Source organism: Anomaloglossus baeobatrachus, chromosome 10, assembly GCF_048569485.1.
Source record: "Anomaloglossus baeobatrachus isolate aAnoBae1 chromosome 10, aAnoBae1.hap1, whole genome shotgun sequence".
NCBI lineage: Eukaryota > Metazoa > Chordata > Amphibia > Anura > Aromobatidae > Anomaloglossus > Anomaloglossus baeobatrachus.
Window position 1 is genome coordinate 212583016 of NC_134362.1, and position 13482 is coordinate 212596497.

Genomic DNA, 13482 nt, shown 5'->3' on the forward strand with positions numbered 1-13482 from the left:
CTGAGAGGAGTGCGGCCTTCCTTCTTTCTGAGGAGTGCGGCCTTCCTTCTTTCTGAGATGAGCGCGGCCTTCCTTCTTTCTGAGATGAGCGCGGCCTTCCTTCTTTCTGAGAGGAGCGCCGCCTTCCTTCTCTCTGAGAGGAGCGCGGCCTTCCTTCTCTCTGAGAGGAGTGCCGCCTTCCTTCTTTCTGAGGAGTGCGGCCTTCCTTCTTTCTTTTTACCCTTGTCTGTAGAGGAGGAGCTTCACTGGTGCTCAAGTGCAGCACAGACTTTTCTCAGCTCAGACACAGCCTCGATCCTCAGGCTACAGACAGTCACGCAGTGACATGCAGTGACTCTGGCACCCAGCAAAGGCAATGGCTTTCCAGATCTGACGTTCAGACACCGCGTGTTGTGCGGATCTGCACAGAATGAGCAGTCAGTTTGTGGTGTTTTCTAATCTGCTTTTGCTATTGAAAACATTATCTATGAGCTCAGAGACCTTTCAGGTGATGCGGTTTGTTATAAAGCTGAAAAACATATCCTCAAAAACCGCAGCAAAAAATGTGAATGTGTGTGAATGTAGCCTTAAGGCCGCTTTACACGCTACGAGATCGCTAAAGCGATCTCATTGGGGTCACGGATTTTGTGACGCACATCCGGCCGCGTTAGCGATGTCGTTGTGTGTGACACCTATGTGCAATCAAAAATCGTCGCAAAGACGTTCAAAATCGCTCATCGGTGACATCCCCCCCCTCTTCCCAATTATCGTTGCTGCTGCCAGTACGATGTTGTTCCTCGTTCCTGCGGCAGCATATATCGCTGTGTGTGACACCGCAGGAGCGAGGAACCTCTCCTTACCTGCCTCCACCGGAAAAGGAGGAAGGAAGGAAGGAGGTGGGCGGGATGTTCCGGCCGCTCATCTCCACCCCTCCGCTTCTATTGGGCGGCGGTACAGTGACGTCGCTGTGACGCTGAACGAACCGCCCCCTTAGAAAGGAGGCGGATCGCCGGTCACAGCGACGTCGCAGAGCAGATGACACTGCCGTAGCGATAATGTTCGGTACGGCAGCGATCACCACATATCGTGCCACCGATGGGGGCGGGTACTATCGCTAGCGATGTCGCAACGTGTAAAGCCCGCCTTAGATCAGGAATAGAACAGACATTTATAGGACATTTCAGAACTTTCCCAAATTCCTATGAAAAATATTCAGCACATTCTGCACTGACCGCTGCACCCGATGTATTAGAGATTTCAGGAGTCGCTCCATTTTATACCGACTCCGACTCCACCAAAATGAGCTCCGACTCCACAGCCCTAGAGGCAGCGGTGCTGATTATGAGGGCAGCGGTGCTGATTATGAGGGCAGCAGTGCCGATTATGAGGGCAGCGGTGCTGATTATGAGGGCAGCGGTGCTGATTATGAGGGCAGCGGGGGGCAGCGGTGCTGATTATGAGGGCAGCGGTGCTGATTATGGGGGCAGCGGTGCTGATTATGGGGGCAGCGGTGCTGATTATGGGGGCAGCGGGGGCGGTGCTGATTATGAGGGCAGCGGTGCTGATTATGAGGGCAGCGGTGCTGATTATGAGGGCAGCGGGGGGCAGCGGTGCTGATTATGAGGGCAGCGGGGGGCAGCGGTGCTGATTATGAGGGCAGCGGTGCTGATTATGAGGGCAGCGGTGCTGATTATGAGGGCAGCGGGGGGCAGCGGTGCTGATTATGAGGGCAGCGGTGCTGATTATGAGGGCAGCGAGGGGCAGCGGTGCTGATTATGAGGGCAGCGGGGGGCAGCGGTGCTGATTATGAGGGCAGCAGTGCTGATTATGAGGGCAGCGGGGGGCAGCTGTGCTGATTATGAGGGCTGCGGTGCTGATTATGAGGGCAGCGGGGGCGGTGCTGATTATGGGGGCAGCGGGGGCGGTGCTGATTATGAGGGCAGCGGTGCTGATTATGAGGGCAGCAGGGGGCAGCGGTGCTGATTATGGGGGCATCAAGGGCGGTGCTGATTATGGGGGCAGCAGTGCTGATTATGGGGGCAGCGGGGGGCGGTGCTGATTATGGGGGCAGCGGGGCGGTGCTGATTATGGGGGCAGCAGGAGCGGTGCTAATTATAGGGGCAGCGGTGCTGATTATGGGGGTAGCGGGGGGCGGTGCCGATTATGGGGGCAGCATGAGCGGTGCTGATTATGGGGGCAGCAATGCTGATTATGGGGGCAGCGGGGGCGGTGCTGATTATGGGGGCAGCGGGGGCGGTGCTGATTATGGGGGCAGCGGTGCTGATTATGGGGGCAGCGGTGCTGATTATGGGGGCAGCGGTGCTGATTATGGGGGCAGCGGTGCTGATTATGGGGGCAGTGCTGATTATGGGGGCAGCGGGGGCGGTGCTGATTATGGGCGCAGCGGTGCTGATTATGGGGGCAGCGGTGCTGATTATGGGGGCAGCGGTGCTGATTCGGTGCTGATTATGAGGGCAGCAGGGGGCAGTGGTGCTGATTATGGGGGCATCAGGGGCGGTGCTGATTATGGGGGCAGCGCTGATTATGGGCGCAGCGGTGCTGATTATGGGGGCAGTGCTGATTATGGGGGCAGTGGGGGCGGTGCTGATTATGGGCGCAGCGGTGCTGATTATGGGGGCAGCGGTGCTGATTATGGGGGCAGTGCTGATTATGGGGGCAGCGGGGGCAGTGCTGATTATGGGGGCAGCGGGGACGGTGATGATTATGGGGACAGTGGGAGCGGTGCTGATTATGGGGGCAGCAGGGGCGATGCTGATTATGGGGGCAGCGGGGGCAGTGCTGATTATGGGGGCAGCGGGGGCAGTGCTGATTATGGGGGCGGTGCTGATTATGGGGGCAGCAGGGCGGTGCTGATTATGGGGTGGCGGGGGCGGTGCTGATTATGAGGGCAGCAGAGCGGTGCTGATTATGGGGGCAGCGGGGGGCGGTGCTGATTATGGGGGCAACGGGGGCGGTGCTGATTATGGGGGCAACGGGGGCGGTACTGATTATGGGGGCAGCGGGGGCGGTGCTGATTATGGGGGCAGCAGGGCGGTGCTGATTATGGGGTGGCGGGGGCGGTGCTGATTATGGGGGCAGCAGGGCGGTGCTGATTATGGGGGCAGCGGGGCGGTGCTGATTATGGGGGCAGCGGGGGCGGTGCTGATTATGGGGGCAGCGGGGGCGGTGCTGATTATGGGGGCAGCGGGGCGGTGCTGATTATGGGGTCAGCGGGGGTGGTGCTAATTATGGGGTGACGGGGGCGGTGCTTATTATGGGGTCAGCGGGGGCGGTGCTGATTATGGGGTGGCGGGGGCGGTGCTGATTATGGGGGCAGCGGTGCTGATTATGGGGGCAGCAGGGGCGGTGCTGATTATGGGGGCTGCGATGCTGATTATGGGGGCAGCAGGAGCGGTGCTGATTATGGGGGCAGCGGTGCTGATTATGGGGGCAGCGGGGCGGTGCTGATTATGGGGGCAGCAGTGCTGATTATGGGGGCAGCGGTGCTGATTATGGGGGCAGCGGTGCTGATTATGGGGGCAGCGGGGCGGTGCTGATTATGGGGGCAGCAGGAGCGGTGCTGATTATGGGGGCAGCGGTGCTGATTATGGGGGCAGCGGTGCGGTGCTGATTATGGGGGCAGCGGGGCGATGCTGATTATGGGGGTAGCGGTGCTGATTATGGGGGCAGCAGGTGCGGTGCTGATTATGGGGGCAGCAGTGCTGATTATGGGGGCAGCAGGGGCGGTGCTGATTATGGGGGCAGCAGTGCTGATTATGGGGGCAGCAGGAGCGGTGATGATTATGGGGGCAGCGGTGCTGATTATGGGGGCAGCGGGGCGGTGCTGATTATGGGGGTAGCGGTGCTGATTATGGGGGCAGCGGGGCGGTGCTGATTATGGGGGCAGCAGGAGCGGTGCTGATTATGGGGGCAGCGGTGCTGATTATGGGGGCAGCGGTGCGGTGCTGATTATGGGGGCAGCGGTGCGGTGCTGATTATGGGGGCAGCGGGGCGGTGCTGATTATGGGGGCAGCGGGGCGGTGCTGTGATTATGGGGGCAGCGGGGCGGTGCTGTGATTATGGGGGCAGCGGGGCGGTGCTGATTATGGGGGCAGCGGGGCGGTGCTGATTATGGGGGCAGCGGGGCGGTGCTGATTATGGGGGCAGCGGTGCTGATTATGGGGGCAGCGGGGCGATGCTGATTATGGGGGTAGCGGTGCTGATTATGGGGGCAGCGGGGGCGGTGCTGATTATGGGGGCAGCGGTGCTGATTATGGGGGCAGCGGTGCTGATTATGGGGGCAGCGGGGCGATGCTGATTATGGGGGTAGCGGTGCTGATTATGGGGGCAGCAGGTGCGGTGCTGATTATGGGGGCAGCAGTGCTGATTATGGGGGCAGCGGGAGCGGTGCTGATTATGGGGGCAGCAGTGCTGATTATGGGGGCAGCGGGGCGGTGCTGATTATGGGGGCAGCGGGGCGGTGCTGATTATGGGGGCAGCGGTGCTGATTATGGGGGCAGCGGGGCGATGCTGATTATGGGGGTAGCGGTGCTGATTATGGGGGCAGCAGGTGCGGTGCTGATTATGGGGGCAGCAGTGCTGATTATGGGGGCAGCGGGAGCGGTGCTGATTATGGGGGCAGCAGTGCTGATTATGGGGGCAGCAGTGCTGATTATGGGGCCGGCGGGCTGACACAGCGCAGGGTCTACAGGATTATCAGCCCCCCTGTACGTACCCCATCCGCTGTAATGACAGCATTTTGTTCTCCACCGCCCCCTGCTGTCCGAGCAGCGCATCTAGCTCCGCCTCCACCTCCACCTGTAAAAAAAAGCAGTGGATCTCAGCGGGATCAGTATACAGGACGACATACACTACAGTGACCCCTCCCGTCACTGTCGGGGCCTCTGTCGGTGGAGCCTCCGGTCACTGTTGCTGCCTCTGTCGGTGGAGCCCCCGGTCGCTGTCGGTGGAGCCCCCGGTCGGTGGAGCCTCCGGTCAATGGAGCCCCCGGTCGCTGTCGGTGGAGCCCCCGGTCGCTGTCGGTGGAGCCTCCGGTCACTGTTGCTGCCTCTGTCGGTGGAGCCTCCGGTCGCTGTCGGTGGAGCCTCTGGTCACTGTTGCTGCCTCTGTCGGTGGAGCCTCCGGTCGCTGTAGCCTCCGGTCACTGTTGCTGCCTCTGTCGGTGGAGCCTCCGGTCACTGTCGCTGCCTCTGTCGGTGGAGCCTCCGGTCACTGTCGCTGCCTCTGTCGGTGGAGCCTCCGGTCGCTGTCGGTGGAGCCCCCGGTCGCTGTCGGTGGAGCCCCCGGTCGCTGTTGCTGCCTCTGTCGGTGGAGCCTCCGGTCGCTGTCGGTGGAGCCCCCGGTCGCTGTCGGTGGAGCCCCCGGTCGCTGTCGGTGGAGCCCCCGGTCGCTGTCGGTGGAGCCTCCGGTCACTGTTGCTGCCTCTGTCGGTGGAGCCTCCGGTCACTGTTGCTGCCTCTGTCGGTGGAGCCTCCGGTCACTGTCGCTGCCTCTGTCGGTGGAGCCTCCGGTCGCTGTCGGTGGAGCCCCCGGTCGCTGTCGGTGGAGCCCCCGGTCGCTGTTGCTGCCTCTGTCGGTGGAGCCTCCGGTCACTGTTGCTGCCTCTGTCGGTGGAGCCTCCGGTCACTGTTGCTGCCTCTGTCGGTGGAGCCTCCGGTCACTGTTGCTGCCTCTGTCGGTGGAGCCTCCGGTCACTGTTGCTGCCTCTGTCGGTGGAGCCTCCGGTCGCTGTCGGTGGAGCCTCCGGTCACTGTTGCTGCCTCTGTCGGTGGAGCCTCCGGTCACTGTTGCTGCCTCTGTCGGTGGAGCCTCCGGTCACTGTTGCTGCCTCTGTCGGTGGAGCCCCCGATCACTGTCGGTGGAGCCTCCGGTCACTGTCGCTGCCTCTGTCGGTGGAGCCCCCGGTCGCTGTCGGTGGAGCCCTCGGTCGCTGTCGGTGGAGTCCCCGGTCGCTGTCGGTGGAGTCCCCGGTCGCTGTTGGTGGAGCCCCCGGTCGGTGGAGCCCCCGGTCGCAGTCGGTGGAGCCCCCGGTCGCTGTCGGTGGAGCGTCCGGTCACTGTCGCTGCCTCTGTCGGTGGAGCCCCAGGTCGCTGTCGGTGGAGCCTCCGGTCGCTGTCGGTGGAGTCTCCGGTCGCTGTCGGTGGAGTCCCCGGTCGCTGTCGGTGGAGTCCCCGGTCGCTGTCGGCGGAGCCCCCGGTCGCTGTCGGTGCAGCCCCCGGTCGCTGTCGATGGAGCCCCCGGTCGCAGTCGGTGGAGCCCCCGGTCGCTGTCGGTGGAGCCCCCGGTCGCAGTCGGTGGAGCCCCCGGTCGCTGTCGGTGGAGCCCCCGGTCGCTGTCGGTGGAGCCCCCGGTCGCTGTCGGTGGAGCCCCCGGTCGCTGTCGGTGGAGCCCCCGGTCGCTGTCGGTGGAGCCCCCGGTCGCTGTCGGTGCAGCCCCCGGTCGCTGTCGGTGCAGCCCCCGGTCGCTGTCGGTGCAGCCCCCGGTCGCTGTCGGTGGAGCCCCCGGTCGCTGTCGGTGGAGCCCCCGGTCGCTGTCGGTGGAGCCTCCGGTCGCTGTCGGTGGAGCCCCCGGTCGCTGTCGGTGGAGCCCCCGGTCGGTGGAGTCCCCGGTCGCTGTCGGTGGAGCCTCCGGTCACTGTCGGTGGAGCCCCCGGTCGGTGGAGTCCCCGGTCGCTGTCGGTGGAGCCTCCGGTCACTGTTGCTGCCTCTGTCGGTGGAGCCTCCGGTCGCTGTCGGTGGAGCCCGTCACCTCCTCGGCGCACAGCCGCGCGTACGCCTCCTCCAGCTCCTGCAGGTCGGTGAGGGAGCGGATCCGGTCCATGCTGAGCGCGGAGCCCCCGTCTCCTTGGTAACTCGCTGAGCTGGCCATAGTGATTGTCGCGTCACTTCCGGCCCCTCGCGCACTAACTTCCTGGGTCCTGTGGAAGCCGGGCTGTCCTCTGTGGTGCCGGTCACCAGAGCAGGCGGAAGGACGGAATACAGACAGGCGCGGCCCGGGCAGCTGTGCGGGGACCTTCAGGCTCTTCAGCGGCGCGAATGCCGGCAGAGTGATCCCTCCTCGCGGCAATCCGGCTGTAATCGCCGCCATCCGCCTCCGGACACCGGTGAGGAGAGGCCGCGGCACTGCGGGGGGCAGGGGGGACCGGTGTGTGCTGAGGAGGAGGCCCGTGTGTGCTGGGGGGAGAGGAGGAGGAGGCGGAGGAGGAGGCCCGTGTGCGCTGGGGGGAGAGGAGGAGGAGGAGGAGGAGGAGGAGGAGGAGGAGGAGGAGGAGGCGGAGGAGGCCCGTGTGTGCTGGGGGGAGAGGAGGAGGAGGCGGAGGAGGAGGCCCGTGTGCGCTGGGGGGGGAGAGGAGGAGGAGGCCCGTGTGCGCTGGGGGGGAGAGGAGGAGGAGGCCCGTGTGCGCTGGGGGGGAGAGGAGGAGGATGGGGCCGGTGTGCGCTGGGGGGGAGAGGAGGAGGATGGGGCCCGTGTGCGCTGGGGGGAGAGGAGGAGGAGGAGGAGGCCCGTGTGCGCTGGGGGGGGAGAGGAGGAGGATGGGGCCCGTGTGTGCTGGGGGGAGAGGAGGAGGAGGAGGCCCGTGTGCGCTGGGGGGGAGAGGAGGAGGAGGAGGGGGCCCGTGTGCGCTGGGGGGGAGAGGAGGAGGATGGGGCCCGTGTGCGCGCTGGGGGGGAGAGGAGGAGGATGGGGCCCGTGTGTGCTGGGGGGAGAGGAGGAGGAGGAGGCCCGTGTGCGCTGGGGGGGAGAGGAGGAGGAGGAGGGGGCCCGTGTGCGCTGGGGGGGAGAGGAGGAGGAGGGGGCCCGTGTGCGCTGGGGGGGAGAGGAGGAGGAGGCCCGTGTGTGCTGGGGGGAGAGGAGGAGGAGGAGGCGGCCCGTGTGCGCTGGGGGGGGAGAGGAGGAGGATGGGGCCCGTGTGTGCTGGGGGGAGAGGAGGAGGAGGAGGCCCGTGTGCGCTGGGGGGGAGAGGAGGAGGAGGGGGCCCGTGTGCGCTGGGGGGGAGAGGAGGAGGAGGGGGCCCGTGTGCGCTGGGGGGGAGAGGAGGAGGAGGGGGCCCGTGTGCGCTGGGGGGGAGAGGAGGAGGAGGCCCGTGTGCGCTGGGGGGAGAGGAGGAGGAGGAGGCGGCCCGTGTGCGCTGGGGGGAGAGGAGGAGGAGGAGGCGGCCCGTGTGCGCTGGGGGGGGAGAGGAGGAGGATGGGGCCCGTGTGTGCTGGGGGGAGAGGAGGAGGAGGAGGCCCGTGTGCGCTGGGGGGGAGAGGAGGAGGAGGGGGCCCGTGTGCGCTGGGGGGGAGAGGAGGAGGAGGGGGCCCGTGTGCGCTGGGGGGGAGAGGAGGAGGAGGGGGCCCGTGTGCGCTGGGGGGGAGAGGAGGAGGAGGGGGCCCGTGTGCGCTGGGGGGGAGAGGAGGAGGAGGGGGCCCGTGTGCGCTGGGGGGGAGAGGAGGAGGAGGCCCGTGTGTGCTGGGGGGAGAGGAGGAGGAGGAGGAGGAGGATGGGGCCCGTGTGTGCTGAGGAGGGGCCCGTGTGCGCTGGGGGGGAGAGGAGGAGGAGGAGGCCCGTGTGCGCTGGGGGGAGAGGAGGAGGAGGAGGAGGCCCGTGTGCGCTGGGGGGGAGAGGAGGAGGATGGGGCCCGTGTGCGCTGGGGGGGAGAGGAGGAGGAGGAGGCCCGTGTGCGCTGGGGGGGAGAGGAGGAGGAGGAGGCCCGTGTGCGCTGGGGGGGAGAGGAGGAGGAGGAGGCCCGTGTGCGCTGGGGGGGAGAGGAGGAGGATGGGGCCGGTGTGCGCTGGGGGGAGAGGAGGAGGAGGATGGGGCCGGTGTGCGCTGGGGGGGAGAGGAGGAGGATGGGGCCGGTGTGCGCTGGGGGGGAGAGGAGGAGGATGGGGCCGGTGTGCGCTGGGGGGGAGAGGAGGAGGATGGGGCCGGTGTGCGCTGGGGGGGAGAGGAGGAGGATGGGGCCGGTGTGCGCTGGGGGGGAGAGGAGGAGGATGGGGCCGGTGTGCGCTGGGGGGGAGAGGAGGAGGATGGGGCCGGTGTGCGCTGGGGGGGAGAGGAGGAGGATGGGGCCGGTGTGCGCTGGGGGGGAGAGGAGGAGGATGGGGCCCGTGTGCGCTGTGGGGGAGAGGAGGAGGATGGGGCCCGTGTGCGCTGGGGGGGAGAGGAGGAGGATGGGGCCGGTGTGCGCTGGGGGGGAGAGGAGGAGGATGGGGCCCGTGTGCGCTGGGGGGGGAGAGGAGGAGGATGGGGGCCCGTGTGCGCTGGGGGGGAGAGGAGGAGGATGGGGCCGGTGTGCGCTGGGGGGGAGAGGAGGAGGATGGGGCCGGTGTGCGCTGGGGGGGAGAGGAGGAGGATGGGGCCGGTGTGCGCTGGGGGGGAGAGGAGGAGGATGGGGCCCGTGTGCGCTGGGGGGGAGAGGAGGAGGATGGGGCCGGTGTGCGCTGGGGGGGAGAGGAGGAGGATGGGGCCGGTGTGCGCTGGGGGGGAGAGGAGGAGGATGGGGCCGGTGTGCGCTGGGGGGGAGAGGAGGAGGATGGGGCCGGTGTGCGCTGGGGGGGAGAGGAGGAGGATGGGGCCGGTGTGCGCTGGGGGGGAGAGGAGGAGGATGGGGCCCGTGTGCGCTGGGGGGGAGAGGAGGAGGATGGGGCCCGTGTGCGCTGGGGGGAGAGGAGGAGTCTCTTGTTCCTGTAGGGATTTAAGATCAGCAGAGTGCCAGGTGCCTCGGGGAGTGCCAGGTGCCTCGGGGAGTGCCAGGTGCCTCGGGGAGTGCCAGGTGCCTCGGGGAGTGCCAGGTGCCTCGGGGAGTGCCAGGTGCCTCGGGGAGTGCCAGGTGCCTCGGGGAGTGCCAGGTGCCTCGGGGAGTGCCAGGTGCCTCGGGGAGTGCCAGGTGCCTCGGGGAGTGCCAGGTGCCTCGGGGAGTGCCAGGTGCCTCGGGGAGTGCCAGGTGCCCCGGAGGTGCCGTGTGTATTGGTAGACTCCACTCTCCGTCCGTGTCGCTCTCCCGCCTTCACATGATGAGTCCTCATGTCTCTTCTCTGACGCTTGCGCTGGAGACGGCTGATCTCTGAGGAGTGGGCGGTGCCTGTGCGCGGTCACGTGACTGGGTGGCGTCGGTTGTAACGCTTCTTCCTGTTTTCCAGCTCGTCCTGGTGCCGCTGATCTGGAGCCGCCATGTTCCTCTATAATATCACCCTGCAGAGAGCCACCGGCATCAGCTTCGCCATCTATGGAAACTTCTCAGGTAACGTGTGTCCCGGGGATGGGCTGCCCAGGATGAAGGGGCCAGTGCTGGGGGCCGCACACCCCTCTGGGGATTTCCTCGCGCCCCTCTGGGGATTTCCTCGCGCCCCTCTGGGGATTTCCTCGCGCCCCTCTGGGGATTTCCTCGCGCCCCTCTGGGGATTTCCTCGCGCCCCTCTGGGGATTTCCTCGCTCAGTGGCGCCCCCGCGGTTGGTCACTTTTGGGTTTTCCGCTGTGGCTTTCATCATGTTCTGTTCTCGTGTTCAGGAACTAAACTCCAGGAGATCGTGGTTTCCCGGGGGAAGATCCTGGAGCTGCTGCGCCCTGACGCCAACACGGGCAAGGTGCACACGCTGCTGACGGTGGAGGTGTTCGGCATCATCCGCTCGCTCATGGCTTTCCGTCTGACCGGCGGCACCAAGGATTACATAGTGGTGGGCAGCGACTCCGGCCGCATCATCATCCTGGAGTACCACCCGTCCAAGAACATGTTCGAGAAGATCCACCAGGAGACGTTCGGGAAGAGCGGCTGCCGCAGGATTGTGCCCGGGCAGTTCCTGGCTGTGGACCCCAAGGGCAGAGCCGTGATGATAAGTGAGTAGTGGCCGAGGGTCTCCTCCCTGGACTGGAGCCTATGTGGGCTCCCCTCCGCAGATTTCAGGGGGTGTCCCCACAGTGGAGGGGAGGGGCTGTGCCTGTAGGGGGAGGGAGGTATGTGCCCGCCAGGTGTGGGGGGAGAGGGTGATGTGCCCGCCAGGTGTGGGGGGGAGGCGGTGATGTGCCCGCCAGGTGTGGGGGGAGGGGGGCGATGTGCCCGCCAGGTGTGGGGGGAGGGGGGCGATGTGCCCGCCAGGTGTGGGGGGAGGGGGGCGATGTGCCCGCCAGGTGTGGGGGGAGGGGGGCGATGTGCCCGCCAGGTGTGGGGGGAGGGGGGCGATGTGCCCGCCAGGTGTGGGGGGAGGGGGGCGATGTGCCCGCCAGGTGTGGGGGGAGGGGGGCGATGTGTTACGAGGGGGACCCGGGGAAGCGTGCCAAGATGGTATATGGACAGCTTCCGCCGGTCAAGGTCCACTGTGCGATGTAAGGGACCGCTGCTATGGTGGGAGAAGAGTGAGCGGGTTGCTGCTAGCGATCGTCTGGAATGTCACAGACGATCTGCGTACACCTGTCCGCCCTAACCCGTGAGGGTTGTATGGCGCGGGGGCTCACAACTCGGTGTACCTGTTGCACGGGGACGCACAGAGGTGCCTACGCACGTGTGCCAGCGGGAGTCACAGGAATATGGCACGAGGGTAGCACAGAGGTGCCCACGCACGTGTGCTTCAGAAACCAGGTGAGTCCGACAGAGATTCAAGGAGCTCACCTGGGACAGGAACACGGCCTGTTAAACGGAATACTGCCGGAGCAGCAAGGCAGGGGCGAGACCTGCAAAATACAATGTCTGTACAGTGGCGTGGCAGCACGCTGCCAGACATCCAAACATAGAAGGACGGTCGCGCGCCGCCATGATGGCAGGAGGGGTTTTTAAGGAGATGTAGCTGCAGCCAAGGGCGGGGCGCGAGACGGATGTGACCCAATCATGATCTGTGACGTCCTGGCCCGGCCAGTCAGGATTCAGCACATCACCAGCCTCGTTATCTGGCCGTGTGATACCAGTGAGCGAATCAGAAGACGTCACGTGGGGCACATGCTCAACCTCCTGCCTCTGGGTCATAAAGGCGGGATCTTCAGTTTCACAATGTGCAGAGCTAAGGGAAGTCTTGCTGCTTCCCTGAGCATCTATCCTTTGCACACTGTGCAACCACTCCGACCCTCTGCGATGCTGAGCAGGAGGACACGTGGCAGGCAAGGGATGGGAGACCACTCCATTCCTTACAAGGAGTAAACCACTAGGTGTCACCCTACTGCTGCATCTAGGAGGAGGAAACTCCTGCATTCTCCCAGGCCTTTGGTGTTGCTGAGCAGGAGGGCTCGCGGCAGACAAGGAATGGGGGACCACCTCATTCCTTGCAAGAGGAGAGCCACGAGATGTAACATTACCCCCCCGTCTAGGGCCCCCCCGCCGCCTGTGCTCAAAGGCTGCTACCAAACCCGGAGCATGGACATGATCCTCCAATTCCCAGGCCCTATGCTTCGGTCCACGACCGACCCACTCCACGAGGAAGTACCTCTTGCCCTGAACGATTTTTGTTTTAACCAACCTCGCTACTTCAGGGTTGTCGGACGAGGAGTCGGCCGTCGGCCACCAATCATGCCTGGCCTCTAGAACTCTGGTCCTTTTGGACCTGAAGAGGCCCACGACCTTGGAGGTATGGTCCCAGGAAAGTACATCGTTCCGTAACCTAGGGGGAACGAGGGTCTGGCCAGGTGGCACCAGGTCTAGGGGAGTGGGTGACCCGGTGGTCCCGAGGTGTTCTTTACATGACCCTGCCCAGGACGAGATCTCCCCTGTTGTCCAGTTGAGTATCGGAGCATGCCGTTTCAACCAGGGGAGTCCTAGTAGGATCTCATCCGTCCCTTCTGGAAGCACCAGAAAGGACACCTGCTCATGGTGGCCTGGTGGTACATCCATCCTGAGAGGGACGGTGATCTGGGTAATGGGTTTGGCAAGTAGGGACCCGTTGACTACCTGGACACGGATTGGTTTAGGCAACAGGACCAGGGGAACAGAGTACCTAGTTGCCAGGGAAGCTGAAATGAAATTGCCGTCAGCGCCAGTGTCTAAGCAAGCCAGGGCAGGGAAGACAGTGGTGCCGAACTGCAACTGGACGCTGAGGGTTAATTTAGAAGGAGAGGCAGCGTCTAGGGTTCCTCCTCTGATGGAAACCAGACTTTGTCTCTTTTCCGATGGTTTTGAACATCGGGTAGCTACATGTCCCCTCTGCCCACAGGCAAAGCAAACGACCGGCGGCCGAGAGCCTGTGGTAGAGGAGACCACCTTGGAGACTTCCATGGGCTCCACAGAGTCATCAACAGAACTGGCTGGGAGACTGGTCTGGTGGGGAAGGAGAGTCAGAGGCTCTGTAGGCCAGGTAGACGTGGGTGCTGAAGAGACCTCGAGCCTCCGCTCCGCGTGGCGGATGTCTATGCGAGAAGCAAGCCGTATCAAGGCCTCTAAGGTGGTCGGCACATCACGCGTGGCCAGTGCGTCTTTGACGAACCCTGCCAGACCCTCCCAGAACACAGGGACAAGGACTTTATCTGGCCAGTCCAGCTCTGCGGCGAGTGTCCTGAACTGCACCGCAAAGTCCCCGACT

At 65.0% G+C, this 13482-nt stretch overlaps 2 protein-coding genes across 2 annotated transcripts in view; one reads left to right on the plus strand and one right to left on the minus strand.

Annotated features, from left to right (window-relative positions):
- COG4 (component of oligomeric golgi complex 4) overlaps positions 1-7221 on the minus strand; it is an 86383-nt gene extending 79162 nt beyond the window's left edge. Inside the window, exons 1-2 of the mRNA XM_075326264.1 lie at positions 6748-7221; positions 4715-4797 (exon numbers count right to left, since the gene is read on the minus strand). Of these exons, the coding sequence (XP_075182379.1) occupies positions 4715-4797; positions 6748-7086 (422 nt within the window). The 5' untranslated portion in view covers positions 7087-7221. The remainder of the gene's footprint in view (positions 1-4714; positions 4798-6747) is intronic.
- Positions 6971-13482, plus strand: part of SF3B3 (splicing factor 3b subunit 3) — a 46401-nt gene continuing 39889 nt past the window's right edge. The window contains exons 1-3 of the mRNA XM_075326261.1: positions 6971-7102; positions 10125-10225; positions 10493-10819. Coding sequence (XP_075182376.1) covers positions 10156-10225; positions 10493-10819 — 397 coding nt within the window. The 5' untranslated portion in view covers positions 6971-7102; positions 10125-10155. The remainder of the gene's footprint in view (positions 7103-10124; positions 10226-10492; positions 10820-13482) is intronic.